Below are 19,498 nucleotides of genomic sequence, written 5' to 3' on the forward strand. Positions count from 1 at the left end.
CTCTCATTAACAGAGAGCTGCCATCAAGGGCATCACACAGGTGGTCATTTCTGCTGTTACCATGGCAGCACCTGGCATGAGTAAATTGTTAGGATGTAGTTATGTTACCCTTTTATGGACATCTGGCACTCAGCGGTGTCTTTTTTAAACATTTTTATTTTTTGTTAGCTTTTTCCGTCTTCTGTCCCACTGTGAACATCATCATTGTAATGACTGGAGACGGAGTCATGCAGGTGAGCTGTGTTTGCGATGAGTTGTGTACATATAAAAGTTGGTAAAGTTAGTTTTCCACATTTTCTGTCATATAGGATCACATTCCTCCATGCTTCTCTGCAAGTGATCATAGTGGGAGGTGTCTCTCAACTCTTATCTTCATGATTTCTGCAGCCTGCTTCCTCTTCCTTCAAAAATGATGAATTGACTGTACTGTAGTTTCTTGGCCCTTTCTCATATCTCATATAATAACCGGTTTCATCTCATTGAGGTCGCCCTCATTTACAATAACACAGAGGTAACAATAGCACAATGAATAATAAGATAGCAAAGTAAACACACACAAATGTGTAAATCGTTGATAAAAAAAACTATTAAATCAATTAAAACAAGTTGAAATACAGTGATTGAGCATTATGGTTTTTAATTGCTCTAAGTGTATCAAGCACCAGGGTTGGCTGAAGTTTATTCCAGGTGCAGGGACACACAAATTAAAAGCTATTTTTCCCATTTCAGAATAGACATGTGACCCGGAGCATAAACCAGTCATTAGAACGTGTATGATAAGGACCAAGTCCAGTTACAGTCCAACAACAATGTAAAGTAGGGTGATAGTTTTCCAAGAAGTGCCTTATAGATAAACAGATACCAATGCCTGTTGCATCTTGCAGACAGAAAAGACCAGCTACCTTGTTGTATAGGGTACAGTGATAATATAACTATCACCTGTAATAAATCTAAAGTCTGAGAGGTATACGGAGTCCAGAGTCTTAAGTGTGGAGGCAGAGGCATGCCTGTAGATTACATCACCAAAAACTCATTAGATCTCCCGTTTTCCTATCACACACTGGGAAGATGTCTGTGTTTCGGTTAAAGAAGCCGGTTTTCAACAACAAGAGCTGCGGTTTGTTGTCAAAAATCTGTTTCAGAAAAACTGAGAAACTTCCATCAGATGCAATGAGGAAGATCTGTCTCAGTCATGCTTTTCTAGCTCGATAGCTGTGTCCAAGCTGCTGGACTCAGAACTGAGAGGCTCTATTGTATCAAAGTGAAATGTGAATCATGTTTACGACACAGGCTGCGGCTGTTTCTCCTTCATCTGCAGATGAGCCAGTTGTACACTCCTCTGTACGGCAGTGTTTGCAGCTGCCTTACAAAGATCCTGTTTACATGTAAGGATGTTTACACAGATGGGATTATAACGTGCATGTAGACGATTCAGACAAAGACCATATAAGCCTTAAGAATACTTTAACTGATATCACACCGTTTAATGTATGACTAATCCCTTGTTCCTGGTCTGCCGTCAGTTACAGTTAAAGGTTCCCTGTGGAGTTCTTGACCTTTAAGTAGAGGATGGAGCAGTTTTTATGATTGGGTCCCGGTTTTTTTTGTCGGGCATAAGGACACACCTGCATGGGGTGACTATATCAGACTATTCCCCTGATCTACAGGTGGCAGTAATAGGACAAGACATGCAGTGAACTAAATGAATACACAAAACACGAAATGTTTTCTTGGTGCATTCATTACACGTACAACATTTTCACATTTATGTTTGACATATATAGAAAAACAGTATTTTGGAACTACAAACAGCTGGAAATGGAGATACTCTTGTGAACCAAGAATATTTAATTAATTTGATTGGAAATCACTCGTAAGTGGTAACATCTTTTCTCTCTGACACAAGCACACACACACTATGTTTTTACTTTTACAAGACCAGAATCTTCAAACAATACCAGAATCCAATGGTGGTAGTAAAAGAAGTTTGTTTTCCAAAACCGGTGCGATAAATCCATGTCACTGGTGGCTGTAGCAAGTACAGTATAAAATACAACGTAGCATTTAATAGCAAAAACAGTTCTTCTATAAGTGAATGTTGCATCCACAGTTAAATTCACTGCGGAGACTGAACGCTCGCAGTGAGAAACTAAGGAGTAAAGAGGAGAGAACAATCAGAGCTCCTGTCATGATGTTCCTTCCTCCACCGTAGTGTTCAGCTGCCACCACACTAAGCATTCATGTGGCTGTGTGGAATAAGTAATAACGTTGTAAAATGTGTCCCGTCTGGTACAAAACGACTGTTACTTCTTAAAACATTCCAAAAAAACCATCGACGACCTCTCGGCCTACATCTTCTGCTTCTTCTTTGCTGGTTTAATTGGGGTGATCTCTTCCTCCTCCTCCTCGTCGTCATCGTCGTCCTCATCAGAGGCGTCGGAGTCTTCGACCTGCGAGGCTGTGCAATGACAGAGGCCAAATGTTAAATTGCTGTCTTAGATTTTATCTTGTTGGAAGATTTAGCTGTAACCGCAGTAAGGTCGCTTTATTTAATCTATCCTTACAGAGCGGTCACCTCGTGCACAGTCTGCTGAACACGTGCATTACAGCCAGTAGTTAAGAGCTTTGAAAAACGTATTTCTTTAGTTGATAGATACAATTTTGAGAGATGTTCAATGCCAGAAGTTCAGTCCACTGCTAAAACTTTTGAAATGAAATATAGACAGAAAGTATCAAAGGTCTTTTTCTTGTAATTGGCTCAACATAAAAAGAAACTGAATGACCATAGCTTTTAAGAACCTTGAGAATCCTTCTTCCTCAAATCACAGTACACCTATTCTCCAGTTATTCCAGAGAGCTGCAATGATTAATCAATTAATTACCAATAATTTAATTAATCAGCAATTATTTTGATAATTATTTTAAGTCATTGAAGATTTTTTTTCTTTAAATTTTGTGATCTCAGCTTCTTAAATGTGAATATGTTATGGTTTCTTTAATCTTCTATTATAAACTAAATATCTTTGGATTGCAGACAAGGATAAAACTAAACATCTGAGGACAGCACCTTGGACTGTTCGACAATTGGACCAAACAACTACAATTGATTAACTGATTACTTAATTGAAGATGAATCGAATGATAATAATAAACAATTGTTAGCTGCAGCCCTAGATTCCAGATGTTAGCTGATGATAATGTAATCTACTCGGTATTGAAGGCAGAAACACTAAGCGTAACTACATTCATTGGTAAATAATCACATTAACTTTGGTTCAATTGTACAGTGTATTTTGCTCTGGACTGCAAATGTTGCTTATATGACATTAAGAATTTGACCTGGTTTTTAAAAGGGTGTTGTTGAGTGAAGTTAGACTAAAAAGCTGTGTTACCTATGAGATGTAAACCGCTGACACTAACGGGTCCTGTGCCAGCCTTGAGTCGGATGGTCACTGGGGCTTTCAGCTCAAACTCTCCCAAACTCACCTCAGGAAAGAAAGTTGAAGAAATGTGAAAGTTCAGCCCCTGCTGTGTTGTTCATTAAAGTGCCGACAGAAATAAATAACTGTGTGTCATATTTACCATCGGCAGGCAGCTGATGTGAAGGTTGGCAATGGGCACTGAAATAGTCTTTCCTTGGTGATTCATGGCTGTTACCTCCACAACGTTAGTCTCCTCCTTGGCACCTTCTCCCAAACAAACCTGTAGGAGTAGCACTTCATTCAGTTAACATCTTCCCACACTATGATTTGAGTTGTCACTATAGAACAAAAATCTACATGTACCTTGCATTTAAAGGGGGCTATCTAACCTCAGCCTCTGTGAGATGGCATTCACAATTTTTCAGTCTGTATTAAAACGATAGTCTGCCCATATGAACACTGAAATAGGTTTTCCATGCAGTAAGCATTCCTCCTGTTCATACTGGCTATTCAAATATCTCCTTCAAATGAACGTACACTGAATCCCATTAGTTTGACTTTTTACTTTATTTGTATTTATTAGTCCTAGTTCTTATGTTTCCTTGTCTCCTGCACTGTTGTAACGTGAAATTCCTATCTGAGGATCAATAAAGTCTCATATGAGGCTTCGGCAATCTGAGTTAGTCTTATCCAGTGGATATCTGCCACATTTATAGTCTTGATAGCATCAAATTCCTCTTTTGTGTTTCATTGGATAGGGTTTCACTGTTTAGCTTTGGTTGAAGTATAGTAACAAAAAAAGAGGGACAGTGGCACTAGAAGACTTTAAAAGATATCTACTTGATTAAACTCATTTGGGTGGCTCAAGCTTCAGATATACTTTTAAATACATTTCAACAGATGGAGGACTGTGGATTTTGGCCTCCATCACTTCTATTGTAAATGCATTATGAAGGGGTCTCCTCGTGGCCAGTAAGAAAAAGAGGAATGATTATGGCAAGTAAAACCTGTTGCAGTGGTCATGTGGGCACCTGACTGTTATTTTAAGAGTGACTTGAAAGAGTGATATGGTGAAAACTTTTGCACCGTGTAATCTGAGGACACTAATCTCTGCTGCTGGTACATACCGTCCTGAGCTCTAGGAAGTGCTCCAGGTCCTCCTCTTCATCTCCTTGGAAAGTGTAGAAAGGCACTTTAGAGGACAGCTCGCAGCCTGGAAAACACAAAGACATGAATGGTTTCACCACGTTAGTCCACTGCCTCGCAGCACAGAGCAGGTTAGAAACACTGAAGCACATGTTTCACTGTCTGGACATCACAGAGAAACCCACGTGTGCGTCCGCAGAGCCGATAAACTGTGTCTTACTGAACAGGAAGCTCTCCAGCTTGGATTGACCCGCTAGTCCAACATCCGATGAATCGTGATCGTGGGAACACATTTTGACAAAGCGCTGGATTTGAGTTTTCTGTGAAACACTTTCAGCAAAACGGCACAACGAGACCTCTCCAAAAAACAAGCGTGTCGACAACTGTGACGTCAAAGCTCGTCATCACTGTGCGCTTGCAGCTGTTATCCTCTCATGAAGCAAAACACCCATGAATAAAGCTAATGAGGAATATTACACTACTAATGGTATGATATATTCCAATAATATATATCATTGTAATATAAGTTAATACTATGAAACAACAACAATACTGAGTGGCGCATTAAAACAGCAAACATTCTTAGAAAACGTTCAACAAATCTTAAGAATAAATGAATAAAAGTTTAAAACCTTTAATTAGAGGCCATTTTTATAAAAGTTAGTTTTTAAAAGATGACACTGAGGTAGCATGTCTGATTAACCAATGAAATATCAATCCTGGGACTGTGGAATAATGTAAATTATAAAATACTCTATTATAGCATTTAAGCCATGCCAAAGTGATGTATTTGGGTTCAAATAAAAAAATTAAAAAAAGATTAAAAAAATAATACATTATTCAACAAACGACAAAGAACAAAAAAGTAACAATTAATATTTAAATCATTTTTGATTAAATGCTTAAGACAACATCATCAGTTAAAGACTGTTAATTAATGTGGATTTCAACCAAGAATCATTGTATGTTAAAAAGCCAAATACAGTTTACTTTGCAGTTTTGGTTAGATTTGGATTGCTGTGATGTAATGTTGGATTAGTAGCTGCTGGTCCAGGACCCGAGAGCCCTAGGGCCCAAAACAGCCCAGATTTACTGAGCATCAATTGGTTGGTCATTTAATTTGATTCATAGCACACACGTTTTGTGAATTTATAAGACTAATGTACAATGACAACTCCTGCAGAATTATCTAAGCTTGTGGCTCTGTCTCTAGAGGTGAACTGTATCATAATGTAGCATAAAGACCTGTTATTTTACAGTTTCACTGAATCAAATAGGAGCACTGTTTGGTTTCTGGTTCACTGGGTGATTAATAATTATACCACCATCTGTTGGGTCCTGTATAGTCAATGGAAAGTTGGAGGTGACAGGATACACATTGCACTTATTGGATATTTCCATGTTTACAGGCATAGTTTTGCTTTCAAAAGAGAAGCTTCATTTAGGGTCGAGGTGATATAATATTTCACTCTTTCAATCCAGACACAGTCAAAGACAAACACAAGCAACACAGAGCAAAGTCACTTATTGTAGTTTATTAGTTTTTAATCTTATGTATCTTACATACAAATTTTACATAGGTAAACTGTCACTTTTATGACCCCGCCCACCCCCCTCCCCAACCCTAAACTCAAGATAATCAAAATGAACATTTGGAGCCCTTTCTCTCAGTCACAGCCCATTTCTATCAAACCCAGTTGGCAGAAGAGAAAGCATGAGCATCAAACTGCAAAATTAACCATTGAATTACGTCTGAAAACTCTCATCTCAGGAGACGAACAGCAGATCCGTTGGTGAGTTTAAGAAACTCGCTGAGACAGCCAGGTACGACGGCTGTGCAGCACATGGTGCTGTCCGCCATTTTCCTTTCCTTTAAACGAAACAGAATGCTTGCCACAATTTCAGTAAAGATATACAAAATAATAACAGTTTATGATTGACAGTGTTACAGACTGTCTATGAACTACAGTATTATGCTCATAGAGGGGAGTGGCATGCTTCTTCCTCTATGCAGCATAGGATGAGGTTACTCTAATGACCGCCACAGCAAATCCAATACACCTCATGCACATCATGAATGTACACAGTATCAAAACATCACATTGGCAGGCAGCTACTGAAGAGCAACTGATGATCCTTGTGTATCTAACAGAACACTCCTAACTATAGTCAAAGTGCTTTTTTTGTTAACTATATAGATTTACAATAAACAAACGGGAAATGCATCAGAATATAAAACATTCAAAAGGACAGATAGGAAAAGGCCTACGAATTTCTGCTCCAAAACCCCACAGCTGCAGCGCAGCAGTGTGGGGGTCAGTGCCACTTTGGTGACATTTAGTGACAGGATTTCACAACCTCAGCAATCCTAAGAGCGCTTGCCAAGGCTCAGCTGAAAAGACATTCATTTGTGAGTATGCAATGTAAAAATTGCAGGGAAGGATGAAAAATGAAAGACGTTAACTGATTATTCACTATTACAAATGACTTTATAGCACAGCATATCTGAAACTGCAACCCAGGTTAACTGTTGATTTAGTAGTCAGGTACTGAAAAAGTGGTTAAGAAAGAACTGAGCAGCTTCCTGACAGATGTGGGTTAAATGCTTCCAAGACTTAGGACTTGTATTCATTTGAACTAATGATATCCAAATGTGAAATGCTGCCAAAATGTTAAATTTTTATACAAAATAGATGATCACACTATCAGGTTTTTGGTCCCACTGATTGGAGTTTTCATTCTTTGAAAGAGAAACTATGCATACTGCTATATTTATCATTTTAAATATTTTAACAATTGGAAAAACAAAGACATTTAGCATTTCCATAACATTTAGTAAATGTACCATCTGACATGCCTTTAAAAAGATGGCCTGTGTTTCCTCTGATAGCTCACTGAAGGATTGCTGTACTGGATTTGACATGTGACTGCTAAAGTCAGGGGAAAGAGCAGGCTACTTCTCTGGAATTTGAGCAACAACAAGGCCAATGTCCAAAATCACACGTGTTGGAAAGCCTCGACACAGAAGACACTGGGGTCGGCAATATAAACCTAAAATCAAAAGGCAATGACCCAAAAGGCAATAGCTCAAAAGGGGAAATAAGCACACAAAAAAAGTGTTATTAAAAAAAAAAATGGCCAAAAGCAAAGCGCTGAACAGAATCAGGCTGAGAACCATGTTTGTAAACTTGTGGAAGCTTTTCTGTTGCTTTCCAAAATGTCTAACACTCGAACAGAAATTCAGAAGACCTCCTGATTGAATCTTTAACAGTCTCTACAAATACTTTTTCCTTTGCTGGACTGTGAAGATCCCCTAAACTACAATTTTCCGTCTTTCACGTGTAAAGACTCAGCATTTAACGTCACTTTATCTCTGTGACGTGTCCTTTAATAAAAGGCCTCTTTCACCGGGTCTATTGTTGAGCAACTAGAAAAACCCATAATGTGATGATGAAAGGCAAATTCTCGCGCAGCACTTTTCACATCCTGTATAATGGTGTCCGGTTTATGAGGAGAGACGTGTTATTTCTCTGTGTCAAAGCTGGGAAAACAGGACGCGAGGGTAGTGAGACACTACCTGAGATACAGGCTGCCCTCGTTTCACAGCTCTGCCTCCATTTCACATACAGACACTTTGCGTTAGGGCATGTGGGCAATATCCATGTAATGGCTGCTGGATTAAATCAGAAAAAAAGGCTTATAGAGTTGTTACTTCCTGCCTCCTGGAGGTATGTAAGTAGTGGGACCCCAGGAATGAATGCTGGAGTGCCACTCTTGTTGGCTCTTATCAACTGACTACAGATCACTTCTTGGCCTGATAGCTTCGGATCTGCTGAATCCAACAGAGCTGTAACATCTATGGGCAGCACAGGGAATCTGTGTGTGCTGTGATTCTGTACACAAATCTTAAAAACAGGTTTCCCCGGACTAGCCCAGATGGTAATGCAGTCTAAAATCATCATGGAAGTTTGTCTCATGAAGGTAGCAAACGTTTTTTTACGCCTTTGAACTGCTGCTTGCTCTCTCTTGCTCTCTTTTTCTCTGTTTGTTATTGCAGCAGGACGTTTCTTCATAAGCTTCGTCCCATGATGATGACGTCTTTGGGGAAGCCCTCCATTTTGGCAACTTCAAAGCATCCCAGCTTACTGTAGAAGTCCAACATTCTCTTATCGGTCTGACGAACCTTACAGAATGCCCCAAGGGACCCTGGAAGATAACCACAAAAACAGATAATCATAAACAGATAATCAAAATAATAAATTAGTTGCAAAAAACTCCAAAATGATCTTCCTGGCAGTGTGGCCAAATATGGTTATGAACTGAAGATAACGGTCTACTTTGTTTCTGAGCAGGAATAAACCGGTTCAAAACTTTCGTCACAGGAAGAGAAGATAACTTCAGTCAGTGCTTTGATGGTTTCTGTTCCTTACATCTGAAAGCCCTTTTTCCTTCTGTATGTTTACGCCTCAGATAACTGCTCATGTTCATTTTTTGTAGTTTGGCTTATATAACTTTTTATATTTATGACCCTTGATTCATACTTAGCTTTCTAGATTTTAGATGGTAACATTCCTCTTACCAACATGACTAATTACACTAACACAACATGCCACTTACCATTGGCCTTTAGGGATGATAGCAAACATCCCATCATGCTTTTGGCTACGCTGGGGTCAGTGACCTTGGCGTGAATGTCAACTTTGATGAGAGAGGGAAAATTGGACAGAAAGGACTCTGGAAGACCCTCCTCTTCTTCATGGAAACTCAACATAATCTTCTACAGGGATGACAGACAAAGATGAGTTAGTCAAAGTATTCATTAAAGTATGGGCGACACCATGAAACGCCACCTGACTGACAGATTATAATGTTAAAAAAGAAGGATTAAGATCTAACCTCAGCCTCTGTGAGGTCCTTCTCACAATCTGGTTTGTTGTATTTCTCCTGCATGAAGGGAATCCAGTTTAACTCGCATTTCTTGACGAAGGGTTTGACATCCACCGTGCCGAGAGCATAACCGCAGATCCCTTCTTCATCCTCGAGCACAAACCCATAGTCTGGACTCAAAGATAGGAGACCTCCTACTAACCTGTGAACAAACACAGACAGGATGTTCATTAATTTATGCATGTTTGCACTGCAGGGAGGACCCTTTTAAACAAATGCATGATTTGCTTACCTGTCTCCAATGAGGTCAGATTCCTGGTCAGAGAAAGTTACTTCCTCCATTCCTTCACAGTACATTTCTTTACAGATTTTATAAATTGCAGGCTGCAAAAAGAAAGACAGAAACAGCTGTTTGACACTGGATGAGTAGGAAAACTTTCAGTCCAAAGCTGCCTTTCTTGGGGCTTTTCCATTATACAGTTCTAGCACTACTCGGCTCAACTCGACTCTACTCGATTTTTTTGCGTTTCCATTAGGGATAGTACCTGGTACCTGGTGCTTTTTCAGTACCTGCTCTGGCGAGGTTCCAAGCGAGCAGAGCCGATACTAAAATGTGACGTCAACAGACTGCTGGCCACTGATTGGTCAGAGAGTGTCGTCACTGGACGAGTGATGAGCGCAACGTCCCACACAAGAATCAAAACCCGCCATTTTTAAATACCCGCAACAATAGTTACAGCGAGACAAAAAGCCACAGACCGAGCAGCAAGTACACCGTCACCTCGATGTCCTCCATTGTTTGTGTTTGTGTCGTGCTATGACGACTCCGCCCATGTTGAGGAGGTACTATGTAGTAATGGAAAACGACTTGCCTGGTACCAAACCGAGTAGAGTCGAGTCAAGTAGTGCTAGAACTGTATAATGGAAAAGCGCCATATGTTCACTACATATATACTCTGACAAACAGCACAGTTTAGCACATCATATTAAGAACAATTACACCTCACACTGGGCCAGTTCTACTGGGAATACTTACAACTGGCCTTCATATCTGCACTCATACATTTAGCATTTTGTTTACAACATTATTAACACTCAGTATCTGTTGATACTTAAATGTGACACTCTCGAGTGTTGGTAAAAAGTAACGTGCACAGGGGCATGACTGAACATGCAAAACGTCTCACCTCATCTTTGGCAAAGTACGGCCTTATGGAATAGATTTTGGAGGTTGGCAGTGAAGGTGGAGGTTGGTAGAAAAGATCGTTTGCCCCATCTATTGGCAACAATCTCTGTGGATATCAAAAGAAACAGGTTCACTTTCTCTGAGATTAGGTCGTGCGTTGCTTTGGCTGACAGCCTCACTGTGAATTTGCTACAATTGAGCCACTATTAAACCAAAAAGGAAATGGAGAATTAAGCAAAGTGCTTAGAAACATATTGTAAAAAAGATCATAGAAATATATAAAGTGACTCCTGTTCCTTGTTGATCTGACAGTGGACAACAAGAGCAAACATCACATCTTTCTCTTTTTTGCTAAAGGAGCATAGCACACGCACATTCATATTTGCTTTTCAAATACAACAGAACAAGGGTGGTATTTTGGTCTGACTAAGGTTTTACTGGCTGAAGGAGATGCTCCTTTCCCTTTATAAAGGCATTGCAATATTTCGCTGCGCAACCCTCCTGTTGAAAAAAATAATGATGCTTGCGCAAAGAGGGAGAACTCCAGGAAAAAAACCAAAGAGACAAATTAAATATGAGCTAACTGAGCCAGTCAATAGTGTATCAGTTGCTATTGTAAATCATGCTATTCTCCAAGGTTGGAGATGTTGCTTTAGGCTGGACAGCTATGTTTTATCATGGAGTTTTCCCATTACATACATGCTTGCGTTCTCGCTGTCACTGCGATGCAGTGTGTACGCTTGCGCTTGCAAAGGGTTGGCGTGGTAATTTGTGCACTGTGCTTTCCTGCAAAGAAATGAGATGTCATGAAAATAAAACCTAGCCATGCTCGCTTGCGCCAGCGTGCGCTAGGGAAAAACAGCATCTCCTTGGGCAGTTGCTGAAAGAAATTTGAATTAATCAATCAATCAAAAAATGCCATGCCGAACAGCGGCTGTAAACTCTTTTGCCAAAGTAGCTTTCAGGTTACCCATTCCCCTCACACAGACTGACATATCCCAAAGTAAGCAAAATAATGCTCAGGACATGAACTTCTTAGAGAACACGTGAAGGGGATGGAACCGAATCTTATGAAGCCCGAAATATTATAATCAGCTCACCTTTGACAGACCAAACCCCTTCATACCTGCGCACATTTACCATTGTCTTCTTTTGTTCATAACACTCTTTTTTTTCTCCATTTGATTGCTGTAAATTCAGTGCATTAGATACCTGGAACTCTCCTGCTAGACCTCCCCTAAAGGCCCAGGGCTCTTGGTCTCCTCTAAGGAATTGTGCTGAGGACTGACTACGACACCCTGTTAGGAGCAGAGCCAAGCGGACAGTGTTACCACAGGAAGGGGCTCTCTGACACAGATGAAGGGAGTGGGGAGATGGGGAGGAAGGGGGTCAAATGTATCTAATAGCATAATCAAAATAAGTAATTGTGTTTTACTTATTAAAACATTAAAAAAGGACCTAATTTGGAATAGTTCATTAAATTAAGAGGAAATATTTTTTGATGAAATGGGGCTCAAGCAACTAAAGCTCACGTATATTTACAAGCGGAATCAGTTCGAAGATTGAAAAATATTCAAAAATGAGCTGTGCAACTCAACTTCTCCATAATAATGTCAAAATGCTCCACGCTGAAATTGTATGCAGGTCTCAAGAATTTAATTCTTTGTTGCAGTGGAACGTGCGCTCTATGAAATCTGAAGAGCACAGATTTAGTGCAGTTCATCTCCCTTGGTGCTTCAGGAAGGGTCATTTTCATATTTAAGAGCTGACAGACTTCATACATTTTAGATTGACCATCACAACAGGAACCCGTACTGTCTATGCACACCTGGTGTAAGCTTCAGCTGCTGTCACCCCACTGATCTAAGCACCCCGTGTGAAGTCACATTCTCATCTTATCTGCCTTGTCACATGACTAGAGAGCACGGCTCATCAAACCAGGAGGACAAAATGAGAGGTAGCATAAACACAAAGGGACTCTCTGCTTACTATTCAAAGCCAAAATCAGACAGACAAGATGAACTATAGAAAATCAAATAAAAGGGAAGTGCATTTAAAGCACGGGTGTTGTCAGAATCTGTATACAGAACAAAGTCTACTCCTGGTTGATGAGAAGCCCTATCTTGTGACCAGACAAATGCAGCGCGCCTGCAGCACACCTAAAACTGTTTTACATATCAACCTCAACCTGACATCTAACACAATTCCTCTGACGAGCTGACACAACACAGCAAGCAGATGCACCCACGGGAAGGAACTCTTGCACTTGCTTCACTTTCACAAATGGACAAAAAAAAAAAAGATGAGTGGATTGCTTCCACCCGAATGATCTATTAAGGCTGCGTTGTTTTAATACAATCACAGAAAACAAGTAAACTTTGTTCTTGCATGGCCTGACCAACACTTACGCAGGGACACACTGATCATAACCACACAGTCCCTGAGTACAGTGACGATCATGTGTGGTACTTAAATATCAAAGCAAAGTGTAAATTCCCTTGAATAGGTGCATCAGGCTGGTCTGAGCCATTTCTATATGCCTACTGACAGAAACAAAAAAACAAGTTAGAGAGAAGCTGCCAAAGAGAAGAGATTTGGGAGTTAACACTTAAGATTGATATCTAAAGATCGCTGCGCAAAATGTGACTTCATCCGGAGGGCTGCTTCCTATTCTCCAAATACATTTTATTTATCATCCGAATAGAAGATTTTTTTTGACGCGAATCCTTTTCAGACATGAACTAAAAGGAGAGACAACGGCTGCACTGTGCATACATCGGCCACTGTCGATCCAATAGCAGTAGAAACTTGTACTGTGGATTCTTCCATCTGTACATAGTGAAGGGAGAAAACAGTAGAAAATAAATATTAGTAAGTGTTCTCAGTACAATAACCAGGGAGGTTATGACTAAGTGCCGGCTGCACAGCTTCTAATGAGGGGATAAGATGGGGACCAACGAAAAAATCTGCTTTTAACAGCAGCAGAAGTCCACAGGCTCTTAAAGCCACTGTGATCTATAAAGATGAGTATGGGCATACTACTCAAAACACTATTTTCTTTATATTACTGGAGTGATTCTTGTCATTTTCTAATGCATTAGTCAAGAATGTCAGTTTTGATGTGGTTTTGCCAGTGTGGGTATGCTGCCTGCTGTGTAGGTTAGAGTCCTCAGCTTTACCATATAGCCGGACTGGACAGAAACCTGCGAATGAAACTGGGTTACAGGGAGTAACCTTCAGGCCATGCTGGTGCTTCAGACTATTTCAAGAGACACTCCAATAAATGGAAGTGTTATCACAAGACTGAATGTCACTCAAACTGCATCACGGTGCACCATCAGAAAGAATGAAATGAAGTATGAGGTGAAAGGAGAGGCAGAAGAGAGAGTGACTGAGAGAAAACATCCTCTCTGACACAAGGCGATGGATCCCACCCTGATACAGCTTGAGGAAATGATTCAGAAGGTTTAAATTCGAACAACAGCATCATTTCATAATATACTCAGTGAGGCTGTGACAACAAACTGATTCATGTACTTCTAGTCACAGTTTATGCACCAGAATGGCCTTCCACAGTAAGTCAGTCAACTTGGTTCTCCAAGCTCGCGTGCGCGCTACAGCATGGAGGAGAAGGGGAGTCGGGGAGGGGGGGATGGGGACTTCCCCCTGGCGCCCATCCCCACAAACAGAGAGATGGAAGCATGTGTGTCTGTGTGGGAATGCAGCAGTGATGTTACTGGATACACAGCAAGCAGCAGTAACCCTGCTGGGACGTTTTCCACAGAGACCCGGTTTCGATATCACCAAGATGGAGCAGCTTGTTATGGAATAAATATGGAGGGTGCTAGCAGTGCAAGCGGCATTCAGTCAGTCGAAAAAAGAACAAAAAACGTGTGTAACAAGAGCAATCAGAGAGCTAGTAAGAGCTGATTCCTATAGCCTAATCTGTGCTACACTTAGCTATAATATAATGCATCAATTTAAACTGAAGATTTTTTCATCCTGTATACAGATGTTGGCCAAAATCTCAAAAAGCCGTATTTCTTTTTTGACCAATTAATATTAACATCTGGTCAGCAGACTACAAGATACAACCTATGCAGCTAAAGGATCAATCATTAAACTGCTTTGATCAAATGATTTGTGCGTAAAAGTATGTCTGACTATAATAAAGGTCAGAAGGACCAGACTTGATCAGACTGTTGCTATGCTACTGCTCTCTAAGAGTAAGAGCCTTGTGTTTCCCCTCATACATACCTAGCCACTGGACAAATGACTTGACCATAGAAATGATGCTCTTGATGTCCCAGATGTAAGGGTAGAGGTCGTACAGGATGGTACGGTTGGCTGAATTGGACAGACGTGTGAACATCTGGATGACTGAGCAGCACATCTCTTCGAACTTCTCCGCCCTTGTCTGCCATTCTGTGACCTGCATGTGAACAGTGATTGTAAATAAGTACTAATATCACTAAAAAAAGTTTGCATTAAACTATATTAAAGTGATTAAATAAGGGAAGCCGCAATCTACACAAATACATAGAGCACCATGTCTTGAGATGCCTGTACACTTCATCTCGCATTATAACACTACCACCCAATGGGCAGTAAAGGTAGTACACTTCCACCATTTTGTATTGCAGCACCCAACATTCACAAGCATGTTCAGTAAATAATGCACTAGTTTTCTCAGACAGATATTTCTCTCTTGACCTTTAATCTGTTTATTTCAATAAGTAACCCACCTTTTCAGTTTCCTTTCTCTTGCAGTTGACACTGACGACGCTGCTGTTGGCTCTGAGCCAGTTGAACTCTTTCAACATCTGCATGGCCTTCGGTCCATGTTCATAAGGCAGGTAGAAGAGCTCTGCGAGCAAGCTCAGGTCCTCAAGTGAGAGGGGCTCCGCTGTGAACAGGGGCTTCTCGTCGGGCCCGGGCACAAACACATCCTGAGAAAAACAAACCATCATTAATGTGAGGAATTTCTCATTTGTTTGTGCTTTCAATTGTGTGTGTAAGAAAAAAGAGGGAACATACAAACGTCTGCGGCACCTGTTTGAGCTGATCGTCAGTCTGCATAGGGGCGATGTCACTCCCAGAGTCCTCCTGGATAGACTCTTCGGGGGACTTGGACTCTGCCAGACTCTCCTTGTCTAAATCCATGGGTTTCAGGTCCTCAGCCATTTTGTCTGCTGAGATAGGATCAACGTGCTTCTCCTCTGTGTCTGCTTCTGCGTCTGGCTCTGGCTCATCCAGCTTCTCAACTACCATCTCCATAGGCTCCTCATCGGAATCCTTCTTCTCTACCTCCACCTATATAGAAATATAATAATAAAACAAAATATAAAAATAGACAACCTGCAGCCTTATACAGATACTCTCCTCTCGAATGAACTTTTTTTGAGGGGAAGAACTCAACTAAAAAGATGTGTCATGGTGTTATCATTAGTCTGTATGAATTACAGGTAAGTTCACATTAATTTGTGGGTTTCTTTTTTTCATCTGCTCCAGTTCTGTCTGTGAAGAGGTACCAAGTCTTACCTCTTCTTCCTCCTGAGGTCTTTTTGTCATGGGGTGTGAGAGTGAATCCAGGCAGAGAGGCGGCATGGCTGGAGACATGATGGGCTGCTGGAACACAGTTGTGACGGTGGTGGAAGAGCAGAGAGACGGAGCAGCCATGGTTGTCCCATCGATGACTGTGCTTTTGGCACCACTCTGAGGCACCTGTCGGCCTGAAAGACAGAGTGGAACCGCTTTAGTAAGGCATAAAAACGTCATTTCAGACCGTCTGTGCCAACACTGTGAGCCTATTCCAGGTTATACTGCTGAGAATTACCATTAGAACAGAGCTGTAAAAGAGCACATAAAGACTGGTATGGTATAATAATGGCATTGTTCTTACTGTTGTATTGATGAGGCACACCAAACTCCCCTAGCCATTCTGTGAGAGCCAGCTTTAGGGCAAGCTGTGGGCTGTAGAGCATGTCTGTCTCCAGCTCTTCGTCACTGCCCTCGTTCTCTAACTTGATCTGGATGGACACTGTGCTGTCCTCACCGTCCGCTGGTATGAGGTGAGAGGAGAAGAGTAGAGTAAACTGGATGAAGAGACACATTTTTAACAGTTTACAAATTAGTCAACATTTTGATCATACTTACTCATGACCACATCCTTGCGCACTCCATTCATATTAGACTTGTACCATGTGGCCAGAGTATGGATTGCTACAAAGTTGGACTCAAATTCACAGTTAGGGTTGGTGAGGACTCCCTTCAGCCTGGGGATGAGCTCGGTAGACCGGCCCTTATATGGACCCAAGAAAAGCCTCTTCTGGTCATAATCATTGGCATGAATGTTGTCCCAGATCACCGGGGCTCTTCTTAGGATTTTAGATACCTCCTCAATAGACTCTACTGTGATGTCTTTGGAAACCACCTTGGGACCTGCAAATGAAAAATCACATCTCAGTGAATCTTTGCCTTGACTTTTAATGGTTAAGCAGTTTCACCACTTAATGCATAAAAACAGAAGTAGTATGAGACTCGCCTGTCCACAGCACGTCAATTCCAGGAAGTAGCTTCTCTCCTACTGTGTGGAGGTAGGGGGACTGAGAGACATTTGGGTAGCAGAATGTTCCACAGTACTCTGCATATCAGGGCAAAGAAACAAACATAAAGTGAATAAATAGGTGGATAAAACAACTGCACAACATGTGTGAGAGATTCAGATGGAGTACTGGGCTACCTGTGGGACAGAATAGGAAGGTTTCAGGCTCTCCCAGGTACTGGTAGATTTCGTTGGTGATGGAAACTTGAGCGTGTGCAAAAGAGCTGAACACCTCTTTGTCAGCAGGGCACATGTTGTGGTCAATATCGTCAAAAAGTAAGGCAAATGACTTGCAACCAAAGTGAGACACCTAGAGGGTGGACAGAAAGAAGTTGGAGATTAAATTGAGCAAAATGGTTATAGAAAGACTCAAAGATATGTGTAAGGAGCTTTTATCATACTACTGTGAACACTGATACCTGATCAAGTTTCCTCTTAAGTGCAGAGACCTCTTTTTGATTTGAGAAGGTGATGTCCAGTCCAGGCGAAATGGCATAGATGAACTCTATCCCATGGTCTTTAGCAGCACCAATTAGAGTCATGAGTTGCTCTGGGAGATATATAAAAATCATAAAAAATCACTTGCTGAATGCATTATTGTGCTCTTATAACAACTTAGCCTGTGCTTAAAACTGGATTTGTGGACAGCCCTTTTAACTTAAATAAACAGGCATTATTAATTTATTTTGCCCCGAGACAGCTGATCCCAGTATTTGCTCTGAATAGTCACCTGCTTCTTCCACTGAGTACAACTCTCTCCAGAACATTCTGTGTTTGTAGTCGTCTTTGGGTGCATAGAGGTACGTATTCAGTCCCCATTTATGCTGCCTGTGAAATACAATTAGGTTTACACTCCATCTTAAACCTTTAGATTCAACATAATTAATACTGTCTGATCAACATTAACGCTGAAATAATACACATAATTCATACCTCATGAACAACTCTTTCCTCTGCTCCATTGTCCATGGTCTGCCGTAAAAGCCTGCATGAGCAAACAATGTAGTCAGTTCAGTTTCCATGAAGTCTGCAGTGCTCATGATCAAGTATGTCTCCTGTGCTCATAGAGCTGGATGGCTACTACAACAATGTACCCCTAGGGATGGGCTGGGCCATTGTGACAACTTACAACATTTTGATCATTTCCTGTCTGTTAAGTTGCCTAACACTAATCAACTAATCATTTCGTCTATAAATTATCAATAATTATGAGAAATGCCCGCGGGTTCAAGGATAATTTACCAGGCCAGATTTAGAAAGATCACAATTTATCGTTGCCATTGGAATTTTCATCCGATTGCCAAAATGTAGGCTACTCAATTAATTCATCATTTTAGGATCGATTACTATTTCCATTAGTTATAACCTCGATGATCTGACCAGGAATGTTCATAATGTGGACTTACAGCCTACAGACTCGAATAATGCAACCAGATTGTAACCCCCCCCCCCGTTCATGTGATTTAAATTCGGTTATTGATTATTTATGTCAATGGTTATCCAGTTTTACAGTGAAACTGATCACTTCCCCCAGGAAGGACTGCTGCAGCATGTTGATGTCCTCCTAAGCATGTGGAAGACGTACATTTTAAATGTGACTGCCCTAACTTTGCAGGGAATATTACCTTCCACGACTCCGCTGATGAATTTTCTAATACCCGTAGTTTCAACTCCGATACCGGACTCCTCTATCACAGGGCCGGCGGCCTCCGCACAAGCCTCTCCGGAGACAGGGCTGGGGCTCGGTTCACCGTCCACTTGAGGCGCCTCTAGCGTCTTTTCTTTTTGTACCATTGTTGTTTTTTACCTCGGTGTAAAGCCACCAAATTCAGACTATATAGAGGACGATGATTTTCTAATTTAGGTCAACGGGGGAGCTGGTCGAGCAAACCCCGGAGGATAATACAAATAAATCGCGTCACTGACTGTCTAACGTTAGCTGTCGGTAACGGTATTACGGTATTAACGAGTCTATCAAAATTGTCGAAAAATGTGCAACTCCTCTTGTGAGAAGAAATCGAAATCACTCTCAGATGGTGTAGGACATCGTTTGTGTTTGTTAACATATAATGAAGAAAGCGTTGGTTGGGGTTTGTCCGGTCATTTTCTTCTCTTTATGGTAGATTTGCTGTGGTTGTCGTCTGTTCTTCCTGTTTACACCAAGTGCGCATGCTCACGGGACTAGATCAAACCAGTCAAAACCAGATCTGCGTGACAAAACATCGCAAAGATGTTTCCATGTCAAATAGATAG

General features: G+C 41.0%; 2 protein-coding genes across 4 annotated transcripts; both read right to left on the reverse strand.

Moving 5' to 3' along the window:
• Positions 1–1,609: 1,609 nt before the first annotated feature.
• On the reverse strand, positions 1,610–4,941 carry npm3 (nucleophosmin/nucleoplasmin, 3). 2 transcript variants are annotated; one of them, XM_062430599.1, is made up of 5 exons: positions 4,789–4,941; positions 4,550–4,635; positions 3,583–3,702; positions 3,393–3,486; positions 1,610–2,450 (listed from the first exon to the last, which is right to left on the reverse strand). In XM_062430599.1, the coding sequence occupies exons 1-5, from the start codon at positions 4,859–4,861 to the stop codon at positions 2,428–2,430; spliced, it is 396 nt and encodes a 131-aa protein (XP_062286583.1). In that variant the 5' UTR covers positions 4,862–4,941; the 3' UTR covers positions 1,610–2,427. The 2 variants fall into 2 exon arrangements, with proteins under 2 accessions (XP_062286583.1, XP_062286582.1); XM_062430598.1 differs by having other exon boundaries at positions 1,610–2,458.
• A 1,256-nt stretch (positions 4,942–6,197) lies between these two features.
• Positions 6,198–19,389, reverse strand: oga (O-GlcNAcase). 2 transcript variants are annotated; one of them, XM_062430091.1, is made up of 18 exons: positions 18,871–19,389; positions 18,179–18,230; positions 17,976–18,073; positions 17,665–17,795; positions 17,384–17,555; positions 17,186–17,284; positions 16,798–17,082; positions 16,544–16,702; positions 16,183–16,373; positions 15,694–15,954; positions 15,387–15,590; positions 14,899–15,073; positions 11,854–11,939; positions 10,643–10,747; positions 9,748–9,839; positions 9,465–9,657; positions 9,186–9,345; positions 6,198–8,774 (listed from the first exon to the last, which is right to left on the reverse strand). In XM_062430091.1, the coding sequence occupies exons 1-18, from the start codon at positions 19,037–19,039 to the stop codon at positions 8,638–8,640; spliced, it is 2,769 nt and encodes a 922-aa protein (XP_062286075.1). In that variant the 5' UTR covers positions 19,040–19,389; the 3' UTR covers positions 6,198–8,637. The 2 variants fall into 2 exon arrangements, with proteins under 2 accessions (XP_062286075.1, XP_062286074.1); XM_062430090.1 differs by having other exon boundaries at positions 15,679–15,954.
• Positions 19,390–19,498: the final 109 nt, after the last annotated feature.

This window comes from Scomber scombrus, chromosome 12, assembly GCF_963691925.1.
Source record: "Scomber scombrus chromosome 12, fScoSco1.1, whole genome shotgun sequence".
NCBI lineage: Eukaryota > Metazoa > Chordata > Actinopteri > Scombriformes > Scombridae > Scomber > Scomber scombrus.